A 14,975-nucleotide genomic window follows, 5' to 3' on the forward strand; every position below is an offset into this window, starting at 1 on the left:
ACACAAGGCGGAGGCGGGAATCGAACCCAACCCTGGAGGTGTGAGGCGAACGTGCTAACCACTAAGCCACCGTGCCCCCCTCCCCCCGTCATTAGTATTAACATATTCTAAATTTTAACACGGATTTAATGGTCCAAAACAGGTAAGTGTTATGATTTTGTTATGTATAAGGTTTTTTTATTATTACGAAATGAATAATATTTTTGATGCACTGTTGATATGCTAAATACAGCTTAATGGACATAATGCTAATAGTTCCCAGTCACGTACAAAATTGTCCTTCTCGCGCACCATATTGAGGAAGTAAATACACGTTTGTGTGTCTCGTGATTATTTTGGGTGAAAATGTGGTTGTTTATGTTGCTCGTAGTCGCTTTAACTGTTTCAGGGTCGTCATCAGTATGTCCGTGTGTACAAGAGGAGCTGTGTCGTCCTGTTCAGCATGAACATGAGTTCGAAGTGAGTATTTTTGCATTTTATACACCAGGGGTTCATCCCAAAGCAGAGCCAGCAAAACATTTCAGGGAATTGAGTAGCTACCTAAAAAAATGTATGCAGGGCTGTCAAGTGTTACGCATTGACGTGACAGTCACGCATTTTAGTCTTTTCTCACGCTCTAACGCCACACATTGTATTTCTCACGCAGAAAAACTTTTTGACTATTTATCATATATTTAATAAGCCGCAGCGCCCAAAATGTATCAGTCCGCACCGCTGTCTCTATGGAACTGGGCTGGGTTCTTAGTCGAGCCTGACACTTAATAGCCAATCAAAAAAAAAGGCTACACAATAGTCAATCAGAAAATTGAGAGGGTATTTTCGATGGTCGGTTTGAACAAAACCTCAACAAAAAAACAGCTTGTCTCTGGACGGGACATTGTCCTCAATCATGACCCTAAAAATGGCTGGGTTTGAGTCGAACTGTTTTAAATGGGAGCAACATTACAAATGATAAAGGAGTCCAAAAAGGCAACAAACACTTACAATAAACACCAGTCATAATCTCTCTCTCTCTCTCACTCACTCACTCACACACTCACACACACACACACACACACACTGGGGGGTTGGAGATGTCACACTTGCCTGTCTTCAAAACTTGAGAGCCCTGTGTATGTAAATCTGTCAATGTCAATATATATACATGTTAGCTGCCTCTATATTTTTTTGCAAGCCATTGACCATAAGGACCACTAAGCTATCACTGTAGTCTCCTCACTATTCACACTCTCTCCCCCAATCAAGCTGGGATACAGATACAGTAAGAGTTTTACTATGCTGTAATGTATATTTTACAAATGAAGGCAGCTAAGGATGGGTTGTGATTTAGAGAATTACATAACAAATGAATGCCCTCGGTGTGTATACACGATCGCATCGGAATCATACCTCAGAATATGATTGAGGCTAATCCTATGTAAATTATTTACATGGCTGTTCACCTGCTCAAGTGACTACTTAGAGAACTCGTTTGAGTATTAAGTCAGAATTAGTCTCATTAGTGTACTGACAATTTGGCTTCTGATTACTACACGGAGTATCTATATGATCGTCTTAAAAAAAACATAAAACCAGAGCTAGACAGAAGATGACAGGCATTGTGGGTTACATAGCGTATTAGATTTAGATACACATACACATGCATATGTTTAATTAAATTTGAGAATACAGTTGTTTGTAACATGATTTCACACATTTTCAAGTCTGAGATTTGAGAAAATCTTTGAAAGAAGTAAAAGCTCCATCACATGAACATGCAATAAATGTCTATAAATAAGTGGTTCATAAAGTTTTGCAATTAAAATAATTGTCTATACTTGTGTGGCTTTAAGTTTGTCAAACACCTCCACCCCAGTATTTGTAAATGTTTTATTTTCTTCCACAGGTATTTGTGTTTGATGTTGGGGGCAAGGCATGGAAATTTTATGACTGGTCCCATGTGACGACTATTGCTGCTTTTGGAAAATATGATGCTGAGCTAATGTGTTATGCTCATTCAAAAGGAGCCAGACTTGTTTTAAAAGGTAGAGTATTTTGTTATTGTTTATTAGAAATTAATCTGCACCAAAGACAAATGAATATGTTCTAGCCAACGAGTAAAAAAAAAAAAAGTCTTCCTTTCACAGGTGATGTGCCTCTCTCAGATATTGTGGATGCTACCAAAAGGACAGCTTGGATTGCAGAAAAACTCAATTTGGCTAAAAGCCAGTTCATGGATGGCATAAACCTTGACATTGAGCAGGCTGTAGAGGAGTCTTCCCCTGAGTACTATGCTTTGACGGCCCTTGTCAGGGAGACCACAGAAACATTTCATAAAGAAATTCCAGGCTCTCAGGTAGAATGTTATGTAAAGGAAACACAAACAACATGTCTTGATATCAGCTATAATTTCAACAGCTAACATGTAGTATTGTTGATAATGAATCATAGGTCTCGTTTGATGTGGCTTGGTCACCCAAGTGCATCGATAAGCGCTGCTATGACTACAAAGTGATTGCAGATTCCTGTGACCTGGTTTTTGTCATGTCTTATGATGAACAGAGTCAGATCTGGGGGGAGTGCATTGCAATGGCAAATGCACCATTAAATCAAACACTGACAGGTAAGAAACACAATTGTGTTTTTGAAGAATGCTTGGTAAATACAGAATTATTCATTATTCTTCTTGCTTTGTCTTGCAGGATATGATCAATACCTGGGATTAAAAATAGATTCCAAAAAACTAGTGATGGGAGTTCCATGGTATGGCTATGACTACACATGCCTGAATTTGACTAAGGTAAAATATAATAATAATTTATCCTTGCTTTGTATAATATATAAGAATATAATTAATAAATAAAAAATGATTGGACATGCTGTTATAGGAAAATGTCCCTACATTATTTTCCTATAATAGCAGATATAGAAATGTTTTATACTTCTTGTACCACAGTGATTTGGCAAAAATTACAATGTATTATTGATTAATGAACCTAAATGACACTTCATGTATGTAAAATAATGTTGTATTATTTATTTTGTTCTGTTCTGCTTTTTTAAACATGCAAGTGTAAAGCATATTTAAATCATTTATTGATCTCTGTTACTGTCTTATAGGAGGGGATCTGTACAATTTCTAAAGTGCCTTTTAGAGGAGCTCCTTGCAGTGATGCATCTGGAAAGCAAATCCCTTACAGCACTATAATGAAACAAATCAATAGCTCCACGTCTGGGAGGCTGTGGGATGAAATCCAACTAGCTCCCTATTATAATTATAAGGTCTATTGCAGCAATACAAAAACATATTGAACAACAATTTTGAATGTCATTTTAGTGGCCTATAACACCTCTCAATTAACATTCTACAGGATGGCAAGGGGAACAATCATCAGGTGTGGTATGATGATCCGGACAGCATTTCGTTGAAGGCTGTCTATGTAGGACAGCGGAGTTTGAGAGGGATCGGCATGTGGAACGGAAATCTCCTTGACTACAGCAATGACCCTGTTGCCCAGCAGCAAAGTGCTGAGATGTGGAATGCACTCATTCCCAAAACAAATGTACACCTCTGACAATCTCCTATAAGACTAAAACTGCAACCTCCTATCCAGTAAAACATTTTTCTCAGATCTAATCAAAGAGATTACTTAAGACTTGATTTTTTTAATGACTTCACTCAATAAATATCAACATTTTTCGCATTTAATTTTTTCAATGCATACAAAGATTCTCAGTGTGATCTTTAAAGCTGTGAATAAAAAATCGTTTTAAAGACACGTATTCAGTTGTAGAGAATTGAATGTTAAAACAACAGACATATTGTATACTTTATTCATTTATATACATATTGCTTGTGGTCTGACGAAAAAGCCTATTTTATCCTGATTATCCGAGATCAGCAGAACCTGTGGTAGGCCCAGTGAATGAGCACTGAGACTTCTTCTGCAATAATTCTGCTTTCAAGGCTTGAAGTTCAGAGGCAGCCTGATTCCTCAGCTGAAATAGGCAAAAGAGAAACTGTAGTTATAGTTTTGTGTACAGGGACAAATCTGTATGTGAATAACATGCCATAATTTACATACCTTAATTTCTGTATCAAGTTTTATTTTGGCATCATCAATGTTTTTCTTCAGGTTGTCTATTTCATAGCTTTCAGTCATTATCTGGATTATCAGGTCATTCTGTAAATAAGTATATTAGTGCATTAGTTATTGGTGTTGGTCTGGTCTATGTTAGCAGGTTTTAAATTATACAATTACGGGACTCAGTTTAATGGTTTTTAAATAGACCAAATTGTTAAACTGCATCCCTCTTTATCATCCCTATTTAGAAATTTTTTATATATAATTTGAGTTTTATTTAATACACCCCATATATTTATCCTCAGTTTCAAATACTACACACACAGCACAGACACATTTTATAAGGCAGAGGATCTTTGTCTCCCTCTACTGATCAACAGACTACAGTTTTCCAATGAGCAAGTGGAATAGCTGACCTTTGTGCTTGAGAGGTTCCCTGCTCGTCTTTGTTTGTTTCGTCCATCTCTGGCTTGCAGTTGCTGGAACTGTTTGTTGTAAAATATCTCAAGTTCCTGCCGAAGGTTTTTCAAGGTTTCTTCCAGTGGTGCTGTGGCCTTTTTGGTGTCAAAATACCTTCTCTTCCACTTGTCTCGTGCTTGGATGTTTGTGAATCAAGTATCAACTGATTTACATATTCAACTAGTGCATTATTACCAAATTAAAATTCCTGTAGTGTCTATTCAAAGCTAGCAGTTCTTTTCCCTTTCTCAGAAGTTCTTGTCTTGTTCTTTCTAGCTTTTTCTTTGACCAGCCTAATTTCCTTCAGCAGCTCATCACCTATGTAAATAACAGCATTTAATTTCACTTATCTTAAATATTCTATTTAAATTTAAAATTAAATTTAAAAATTTCACATCAGCTCACTGTTAGTTGAAGGCTCGGGATTGATCTTTTGCACATGCACAGGCTGAGAAAGGGCACTAGGATCTGAATCACACAAAACAGTAACTACGGTGTCAGCTCTACTCACATGGACCAGCTGTGAAACAAACAAACAAACAAAAAAAAAAAAAACAAGTCGCTTTCTGCAGTAAAGCCTTTCATGCATCTTCATTGCACACTGGACAGTAAAGTACCCCTGCTGGAATTTTAGCTGGCCCCTAAAGGTCATAGTGTCTTTACAAGGTTTAGGCATTTATGAGTACAAGACTTCCCAGGCATTCTGGGAGAACTATTCAGAAATGTGTTCATGAATGTTTATTGCTGTTTGAAATTCAGCTTAATATGATCCCCAACAAGTATAGCTTACCTCATCACCTGGTTTCTTTGTGGATGGCTTCGGTGTCGGAGACAGTTTAGCTTTCCTAAATTGTAGAATATTGTGTAAAATTGATGTTTACTGAGTGATTTTTTTCTGAAACAGTTCAGCACATTTACCTGTTACTACCACAATTACCTTCCTTGAGAGTGAATTAGCCCAGCATCTGGAACTTTCAGCATAACCTGTACTCCAGGATCTCTGGTAACATTTCTTTTGTAGCAAGGCTTTATCTCATTTTTCTGCGTATTCTTTGAAGTTTGTTTGATGCAGGGCATTTCTGCATGAAAATGATTTATATTGCATTAATTACTTCTATGGAAAAATTGTCCGTAGTGTGTGATTGCGTGAGTGAATGAGAGTGTGTGTGTGTGTGCCCTGCGATGGGTTGGCACTCCGTCCAGGGTGTATCCTGCCTTGATGCCCGATGACGCCTGAGATAGGCACAGGCTCCCCGTGACCCGAGGTAGTTCGGATAAGCGGTAGAAGATGAGTGAGTGAGTGAGTGAGTGAGTAATTACTTCTATTTTGTACCTGCATATTTTGGATAAATAATGTTCAAAACAATATTAAATCAATATTATAATATCCTAATATCCTAACGCAGATGATATATAGAGTTTACTTAATTGTTTATTCCTGAACATAGATACTTACCATGCTCCTTTGCCACAAACTCCTCTTGGACATTCCAACACATTTTGTGAGCTTCAGTCCACACAGAGTCTTCACATCCTAAAGAGTCTTCCTCTCTCTCCTCCAAGGAACTGGAGCTACTCTCATTTTCTAGACTTTGTGCTAGGAAATACTGCTGGGGCTTTTGTTTGATTAGTGGGAGTTTAGTAGGTTCTTTTGTCTGGCCAGGTGCAACAATTGGTCTAGGAGGGTAACAGGTCTGAGAATCAGTGTTGTAAAGAACAGTGTCTGAGCTTAAAGACCTGGAGCAAAGGCTATTAACATTTTCTTCAACTGGCAGCAGGTAGAGCTCTGGGTAAGGGGACTGAAATTATATTATAAATTCCCAAGGTATAACAAAAGCTGCACAGGTACTCATTTTGATAAAATACTTACATAAGGTGGAGCAAAGGATTTTGCTTTCAAGTCTTTCTCTTGTTTGGCTTTGACCTGGTATTAAACAAATCCAGACATTACGTATTAAAAATATCAAAATCCTTTGTGCTGTTTTAAACGAATAAACGAATATATGGTTTCAAATAACTGACTGATGAATGTGAAGTTCTAACTATATATATATATTTTTTTTTTTTTGCAGGCTACTTACCATTGCTAAGCTCCTACCAACACATTTTAAGAAGCAATATCTGTCCATGATCCTTTCAGGTCCAAGCAAAGACCCAAGTTCTCGTCTAATGGCTTTAAGGCTTATGTCTGGATACACTCTGAAATATAAATATGAAAACTGATTACACTACAATGATTTGAGATAAATGATTTAAACAATACTTTACATTAGGATTCTGCTTATGTATTTTCCAGCCAGGGATCCTTTAAATGTAAAATAACATTTTGCTTTGAAAATAGTAGATTGTTATTTCCATATGTAATAAATAAACTAATATCATGCATCCCAGCACGACCATCCAGAAATCTATGCATCTATGTTAATTAATATGAAATTATCCATTAGTTAAATGTGTTCCATATTCTCTCTTGCCTGATGAATCCTGCCGATATGAAGCTGTCTATGGCTTCGACTGACACTTTATTCAACCTCGAGTTCCATTGCTTGTCTGGGACAAAAAACACATGGAGCTCCACGCACTGCTCCCAGCACCAACATTACACAGATTAATGCCACACAAGCAAGTGCACGCTTTATAAGAAAAATATCGGTTTAAACAAGTTAAACAAAGGCTATTAAGAAAATTATCTGTATATTATCAAGTAGGCAAATATAAAACAAATAAAAAGCTTTAGCTTCTATGACATACCTCTGAGGTTGCGGTTGTCTCACGCACATAACAGTTCATTGTGTTACTTTAATTTCTTTAGTTTAGTGCAACTGATAACCCTTCAAGATGCAGTGGCCAGTTGGGATTGACCAGCTGTTAAATGAAGCTTCTTTACACACTGTCTCAAAGTGGGAGTGCGAGAGTGCTAAGTAACAATCTTGTATAGTCAAATAGTGGCAGTTCATTTAACGGTCCCTGTTTTAGTGTTTTTGTTTTGTTTGTTTTTCTTTCACCACAATGGATTATTCATGTGGACCGAAGGAAGCAGAATTCTAACCATGATTTTACTCAATCTACTTTGTGTACCCAATATATAAATATGTTGATTCATCTTGTAATTTGTTAGTTCGTCTACTTCTCTTATATATAATAAGAAAGATTATATGAAGAATTTATTCTAAACCTTTTTTTTTTTAACTCCTTACACCTTTTTTGGTACTGATATTTTCAGATTTTTTTTCCTTGTGCATTCTTCAAGATGTCCCGAAAGTGTACATACTTAGCTTGTATACATTAAGACATCTTGTTTATATTCAAGAACGTGAATTGTTTTTCTAAACTTTGTGACTGTTATTTAAAAAATAAATAAATAAAAATACAGAATATTACTTAGGTTACAATTGTAGCATGTAGTTAAATTGACTTTGTCTTCTCTATAATATATCCAAAATATTAGAATACTTTGCTAAAGAATTGAATATTTTTTGACATCATAAATAACGATACTACAAATAAAATGTCCTAATATAAACTCTTAATTGGGTGAATGCATGTCTCCCATAAACACAAAATGTTTTTCAATCAGTTGTGACAAAAGTGTAAGCCATGGTGCAGAATATAATAATTCTTTCTTAACACGTAGATGGTCAACACCACAATAAATGATAAAACACTTTATTGGGAACATACATTTACAGCTATGCATTTATGCACGTACAGAATCAGCCATCATCATTTATGACTGTGTGTGTTGGGGTGGGGGAGGGTGGAATGGGGGGTTTCTTTCAGTGATTTACACAGTGTTATGTTATTGGAGAACTGCTGATCTGGGATATTTTGATTTAACCTGCTTTGTGTCAACAGCCCAGGCTGGTGGAGGTGAGTATTGCCACTGACCATGTACATTCCTTCATGGCCACCTTTTTACCATCTTCTAAAGGATACTTTAGAGCATTACAATGAATTAGTAAAGTGTTCCTAATAAAGTAGACAGTAAGTGTACATCACAGTGACCAGATGCATATCTGAGACACATTTTGCGATTAAAATCTGAGACCCCTTTTTTAAATCTGTCCAGTTAGCAAATCTCCATTTGGATTGATTTTTAGAATTGCATAAACTGATATAGATGCATTTTACAATAACAATTCAACTGGTTACACGTTAAATATTAGCAATAACATCTCATCAGGGTGACAATCTATTTCTCCTTGTCCTCAGAGATGGAATTTTCTTCTGCTGGTGTCCATTTCATGCCGCTGAAACACAAATGGCAGTTTTGTTTTTTTTACTAAAAGCTTCTAAAAAAAATATGATGTGTCGCAAAATATTTGACACGATGCTTCCACAAAGCTTCCAAACTCACCTTGTGAACCCATTCATACTCCCCAAACTTGGAGTCAAATGTCCCTTTCTGCAGAGAGCGCAGCTTTAGAGTGAACCGGGGTCCTAGCTCCTGAATACCCACTTTCTTCTCATTTTTGAAGATGTACCTACACAAGACGCAAACAAGGTCAAATTTCAGTGTCATTTTCAAACAAGGTCAAATTTCAGTGCAAATTTCAGTGTAATTTCATACTGAATAGACTTGGAAACTTGACAGACTGCATATAGACTTAACACTTCAACACTTCTCCTTAGCAAACAAAGTAAAACAATATATCGTTTTTATTATTTATATTAATTAATTTTAATTATATCTATCTATCTTAATTTGTACTTTTATTCCTTAACCATTTTGTGTGATTGAATTTTCTATTGCTTTCAGTCACCTTTTCCTCTTACTACTGTAAATCTTCTCTGTAAAATAAACAACCTTCAAAAGGAACCATGAATCACTCAGTTATCCATACATCCACACTGCTATTCACCACCATCAAGGGGTTTCTTTACCTGTGAAACCTGAAGAAGATGAAGTCTCGCTGGTTGTGGAAAGTGGCAACCTGTCGACCAACAAACTGCGGATCCTGAGGAAATAGCGCAGCAAACAAACGGCCAATGCTATGGCCCAGTCTAGTGGTGAAGTTATTCAGAATGACCTCTGGGTGGTGTTCTGTTGGGTCCTTTCCTCTTCTCTGGATAGTAAACAAAGAGTCAAAACTGCAGTGGTAAATATACAGTATGATGCTATAATAGTATACTGTAAGAAAATCTGTTAATTTAACCTTTACTGTTAATATGCATATTCATGGCCAAAAAATGACCTACAAGACTGCTTAAGTGCTCATTTTGAAATATTTGTCATTTTTCTTCATCAATCTTCTTCTACTCTTGGCTTTTCCCATTAAGGGTTTGCCACAGCAAATCATCTGTTCCCACCTGACTCTATCCTTGGCATCCTCTACTCCTGTACCAATTAAGTTCATATCCTCAAACACATTCATATATCTCCACTTTGGCCTTCCTCTTGACCTCTTACCTGGCAGCTCTATCTCCAACATCCTTCTATTTATAACAATCTCCCTCCTCTGCACATGTCCAAACCAACTCAAAACAGCCAACCTGAGCTGTCACTCTGATGTGCTTGTTCCTAATCCAGTCCATCCTCATCACTCTTAAAGAGAACCTCAACATCCCCAACTCTGAGTTCCGACAAGACCAGCTCTGCTGTATGGACATAGCAGAGTCCCTCTCCCAGGCGACACATCAGCAGGGTTGTTTCCAAGATCTGCCAATTCTTGTACACATTTCCTTCGATTTTTTTCTGACACTCTTCTGTCACACAACATTCCTGACACTTTTCTCCACCCACTCCAACCCTCCTACACTCGCAACTTTGCCTCTTTTCCACACGTCCCATCGACTGGACGGATTCTGTCTATCTAGTAATAGTTTTACATCATCAATAAAAGGGCTAAATTGTAAAAATTGAGTGGATGGGAAAAAAACATTGTATATTCTTTGACACAAAAGTTAGAAAGAGTACAAACCTTCATCTCTTTTCGGAGTCGAACACTGCTGACTTTAAAATGTGCAGTTGGTCCATCAGGAAGGTGACAAAGAACCATACCATCTTTGGGAATTTCAGGTTAAGGAAATATGAAGATAAAAAAAATGGGGGGAAATGAAAAATTGTCTAAAATCAGTGATTCTTACAGTAAAAAACCTGTTACTTCTTAACATGTAGTAGTCTTACTATTGTTGAAATTAGATTTTTTTCACAACAAAAAAGTATGCTACAAATAATGTTTTATAAAGTTCTAAACAAATCAGTGCATGTGTTGCAAATTAGCAAATGTCAAACAAAATCAAAAATTGTTTTCAGTTCGTTTCCTCAAAGAAGTAAGCCATGCCAAGTCAACACCACAACACATTATAAAATACAATCACGAATATTTTACTAGGAACATCTGAACTCCTGCTCAGTGAAAGTGGGAAACCAGGTGTGAAGAACCAGCTCAGATATAAGGATACTTGGCACTTTTCGGTCCTCATTGATGACCATGAGGTAGGTGAAGTCTCGCGATACGCACTGAGGAATGATCCTCTTCAGAGCAAGACCTCTTCTGTAGTATACATGTGCATTTGGTATGGCTGTCGCTAGCTGCTCACAAAACCGTACAGTTCTCTGAAATAAATGGCCAGAATGATATGCATTGTTACAATACATTCTATTGATTTCCCAAAAAATGCAAACAGTGCATTCATTATAAAATATGTTTTATGTGCAGCCTGCACAGGATCATTTTTCCCCTACATGGGCCAATATCTCAAACAGATATGGTTCTGACAGCAAAATGGGTCCTACCCAGTATTAGTATTCCTAATGTAGCCAGAACTTGTACATGTAAACATATGAATGTCTCAGATACACTCACAAATAATAATATAATATACAGTAATAGTAACAGGACTAATGAGCTTACCCCTCTTGGTCTGTCTGACGTGGTGATGAGAACTTTGGGGTTTATCAGTTTGTTAAAGTATGCGGAGAACTCATCTGTCCCCTCATCAAATGCCACCTGACATGAACATGTTCATTAAATGAATAACATTATAGGACACACACACACACACACACACTTCATTTCCACCTCTGGTGTCATATTCATACCTCATCATCCTCTGGGTCTACTGTTGTCTCGTCGTATATTCTCTGATTTTCAATAGTCTTTGGGACTTCTTTTGGCGGTGCCTGCATGTCCACACAAAACACACAAAAAAATTAATAGGGAATTATTTGCATTTGCTGTCAGTGATGTCAAAATGAAAATATGCTTGGTGGGATTCACCTGAACAAGTACCAAAAGATTAAAATAAATTCTTGTTTGAAAATAAGAATTCACATACCTTATCGCCAAGGGCTTCTCGCTCCTTTTTTCTTTTCTTTCTCAGCTGCAATTTTTGCTGAGGTGAAAAAGAATACGTTAGTCAAATTTGATATAAGAAATTTGCAAACTGAGATGGATGTATGAACAGAGACATGCCTGATTATACTTGCATCCTATAACTAATCGTTTCACTGGATAAAGTGTAATATTCCGAGTCAGAGCACCCAATACACATGCTGATCATTTTCTGTTGATCTCTTATAACATTTGCCACTGTGCTGCTTGTACTGGCCTTAAAAGCAGCACTCTGGAATGTCTTCTGGTTGGTTTCTGCCCAAAGTTATATCAACCACTGTTGCTCTGTAATCTAGTGACCTTGCAGCATTGCATTACAAAGACTCAGTAATCAGTTCTAAGGTTGTCAGGTTCCACGTATCATTCTCGTGCCCAGGGGTGGCGAGAATCCTCTGAATAAACTATGTCACAATATGACGCTAAGCTGCATTACCTATCATTTTGTTTAAGTAAAAACAAGATAATCTCCAGACTTGCCCATTATTCAGAACCTGCAGCATTCTAATGGGAATTCTGTGAGAAGGCTCCAGGGTCTGCACAATGGGCAACTGAGTAATCTAGGGTTCACTGAACCACAGTTACAAATGTACTAAACACATTTTAGTAATGAAAGTGGATATTTTTAAAATCACCACATGATTTTAAAAATATCCACTTTCATTACTAAAAAGTTTTTAGTACATTAATACGTTGCCGTGACTCTGCAAAATTCACACTGGGGAAAAAGCCAGTACAATGAACAGAGCATGTTTAAAATCTTGCTAGCTAAGTGTGCTTTTGTAATGAGCCAAGTGTGCTAACTGTATTGAGTTATACGACAAACACATGCCACAGCAAAGATACATTAGCAAAGATGAAAGCAGACAAGGTCAGGTTTTTTTTCTTAACTAGGTTTAGTTACAAATGTAGACGTAGGGAGGGGCTTTAATGTTTTATTTACTGTTTCAAACATGCACTGTGAGGTTATACACTTCAGAAAACCAGGTGACTTGAGAGAAACACGTGGAGCTCAGAACTATTTAACTCCTAGATCTTGTTCTGCTAGCTTAGGCCATCAATTTCTTTTTTAACTGCTAAACATGTTATGCCAGTTCTAGTTCAACAGGCATACAAAAGATCAGACAAGGGTGTATCTCACATATGCTTGACTGTCACTGTCTATTGGTTAGGCTTACTTAAGGTTATTATTTTTTTTTTTTTTTAAAGTTATGCGCTTGGGATCACAAGGACTGGAACTAAAAAGGTAAGTACAAAACCGCTCATACAAAAACAAACAAGGGATTTCTTTTAAAAGAGAAACAGCCATGAAAACCTGCTCAACTAAACGATTATATCAAATGTATTCCTGATTTGCAGAATTTAAGGATCTAAATTTTAACAGTTTACTACTGCACACTTTTTAGTCGATTAACAGAGTCTGAAAAATATATACTTTTGATTTATTTGCTATTTGGACACTTGCTATCTGCAAGTAGCAATGAAGAGGGCAAGCAACTTTTGTCCCCACCACTAAACAATGAAGGAAGACAATTCAACAGTTAAAAAAATAGAGAAAAAAAAAAAAGTCTATTTATTAAAAAGTAAATTATAGCACTGACATTGTCCTAAGGAACTCAAAGTTTTATCTAAATTACATAGATGCAGTTTACAATAGAAACCAATTTTTTTCAAGATAATCTCCAGACTTGCCTGTGAGAAGGCTACAGGGTCTGCACAACGGGCAACTGAGTTATCTAGGGTTCACTGAACCACGGTTACAAATGTACTAAAAACTTTTTAGCAATGATAGTGGATATTTAAAATCATGTGATGCACTTAAAAAAAACAGTGAACAAAATTAGTTTTTATTTTTAAATGACAATAACATACTTTGAAATTTTATATCTTGAAACAAATTTTATATAAATCACTAACAACCTGTGATGCTGTTGTGTAAGCACCTTTGATGCTTGGCCCCTTAATACAAAAGCTCCAAGTTACTGATGAGAAGGTTGGAGGTTCAAACCCCCAGCACTGGCAAGCTGCCAATGTTTGGCCCTTGACCCTTTCTGCTTCAGAGCAGCTGGATCATAATCCCTATCTGACAAGCTGGAATATGTTTCAATCAATCAATCAATAAATAAACAAATCACTGTGCTGCATAAATGTGTAGTGCACATATAGTAGGAGATTCTTCTTCTTCTTCGTCTTCTACTACTCAGAAAAACTAATCACAAAATGGTGCTTTCCCCTTTATATAAAATGACAAGCTGATCAAATGAATGCTGGGAGAGAAAAAAAAAATGACCAAACCCTAACAGCAGCATGGCATTAAACACATCATAACCCAACGCTAAGGCGACAGCTTGTGTGTATATTTTGTTTAGCGCTCAGCTAACAGCTTATTTATTTACACTCACCTTTCTTTTCTCTTGCTTGAGCTTCATAAACATGAGGTGTCTCCGCTGTTTATTTTTTATTTCCTTCAAGCTGAAAGCAGGAGGCAGCGAGCAGCCTGAAGGATCTGTAGATTCAGACTCGGTGACATTATCAGCCGATTTTTCACGACTTTCCTTTTGCTTCTTTTGTTTTTTAGCTTTACTTTTAGTGCGGGGTAAATCTTCAGACACTGAAACCTCAACGAAATCCATGCTGTAGCTTTTATTCTGTGTTTTCTGCGAACGCACGTGTGTTTACTGAACAAGTTGTTTCCGGCTTTACCGGAAGTGTTCGGGGTGTTTATATTTCTGCCTGCGCCCCCTAAAGCTGGAGTGTTGACATAGATAACAGTGGATGCTTTCACTGAACCCTTCATAAGAAACACCTTTACACACACTTTCATGCAGTGAGCTACTCGGTATACCGTTCATATCAACCACATGAATGGGGAAATGTGATCTCAGTGATCTTGCCAGTGGCATGAATGTTGTTGCCAAATAGTCAGATTTTAGTATTTATGTAACCGTTGAGCCCTCAGGATCTTCACACAAAACAGGCTCAACAAGAGTTTACTCTTGAATGAATGGTGCAATAAAGAAAAAAAACAGCCAGTAATTAGCAGTTCTAGGGACTCAGATAACCAGTCTGTATGAGTGAGAATAGAAAAAGGCACCTTAGAATACAAAAATCTCAAACC

General features: G+C 36.9%; 3 protein-coding genes across 3 annotated transcripts; 1 reads left to right on the plus strand and 2 right to left on the minus strand.

The window, feature by feature from the left end:
• Positions 1–287: 287 nt before the first annotated feature.
• ctbs (chitobiase, di-N-acetyl-) lies at positions 288–3,758 on the plus strand. Its single transcript, XM_060881740.1, has 7 exons — positions 288–459; positions 1,886–2,024; positions 2,127–2,335; positions 2,431–2,602; positions 2,682–2,779; positions 3,100–3,261; positions 3,351–3,758. The coding sequence occupies exons 1-7, from the start codon at positions 346–348 to the stop codon at positions 3,552–3,554; spliced, it is 1,098 nt and encodes a 365-aa protein (XP_060737723.1). The 5' UTR covers positions 288–345; the 3' UTR covers positions 3,555–3,758.
• Positions 3,759–3,847: 89 nt separating this feature from the next.
• Positions 3,848–7,313, minus strand: spata1 (spermatogenesis associated 1). Its single transcript, XM_060881591.1, is given in 13 exon segments — positions 3,848–3,978; positions 4,065–4,163; positions 4,481–4,664; positions 4,729–4,809; positions 4,811–4,841; positions 4,929–5,043; positions 5,314–5,368; positions 5,461–5,602; positions 5,980–6,322; positions 6,394–6,447; positions 6,605–6,722; positions 6,998–7,104; positions 7,275–7,313. Coding segments are annotated over 13 exon segments (1,479 nt in total). The 3' UTR covers positions 3,848–3,867.
• Positions 7,314–8,173: 860 nt separating this feature from the next.
• On the minus strand, positions 8,174–14,567 carry rpf1 (ribosome production factor 1 homolog). Its single transcript, XM_060881662.1, has 9 exons — positions 14,260–14,567; positions 11,805–11,861; positions 11,569–11,649; positions 11,381–11,476; positions 10,929–11,082; positions 10,445–10,527; positions 9,408–9,589; positions 8,881–9,007; positions 8,174–8,773 (listed from the first exon to the last, which is right to left on the minus strand). Exons 1-9 carry the CDS (start codon positions 14,488–14,490, stop codon positions 8,732–8,734), a joined length of 1,053 nt encoding a protein of 350 aa, XP_060737645.1. The 5' UTR covers positions 14,491–14,567; the 3' UTR covers positions 8,174–8,731.
• Positions 14,568–14,975: the final 408 nt, after the last annotated feature.

The sequence above is a fragment of the Tachysurus vachellii genome, chromosome 1, assembly GCF_030014155.1.
Source record: "Tachysurus vachellii isolate PV-2020 chromosome 1, HZAU_Pvac_v1, whole genome shotgun sequence".
NCBI classification, from domain to species: Eukaryota; Metazoa; Chordata; class Actinopteri; order Siluriformes; family Bagridae; genus Tachysurus; species Tachysurus vachellii.

Excerpts from the sequence above, each read along its gene's own strand:
- rpf1 (XM_060881662.1), bottom strand. The coding sequence starts at position 14,490 with ATGGATTTCGTTGAGGTTTCAGTGTCTGAAGATTTACCCCGCACTAAA. Across the intron at positions 11,083-11,380 it reads CGTCAGACAGACCAAGAGGG|AGAACTGTACGGTTTTGTGA; the intron begins GTAAGCTCATTA and ends CATTTATTTCAG. Across the intron at positions 10,528-10,928 it reads TGAGGACCGAAAAGTGCCAA|ATGGTATGGTTCTTTGTCAC; the intron begins GTATCCTTATAT and ends AAATTCCCAAAG.
- ctbs (XM_060881740.1), top strand. The coding sequence starts at position 346 with ATGTGGTTGTTTATGTTGCTCGTAGTCGCTTTAACTGTTTCAGGGTCG. Across the intron at positions 460-1,885 it reads AGCATGAACATGAGTTCGAA|GTATTTGTGTTTGATGTTGG; the intron begins GTGAGTATTTTT and ends TTTCTTCCACAG. Across the intron at positions 2,336-2,430 it reads AAGAAATTCCAGGCTCTCAG|GTCTCGTTTGATGTGGCTTG; the intron begins GTAGAATGTTAT and ends AATGAATCATAG.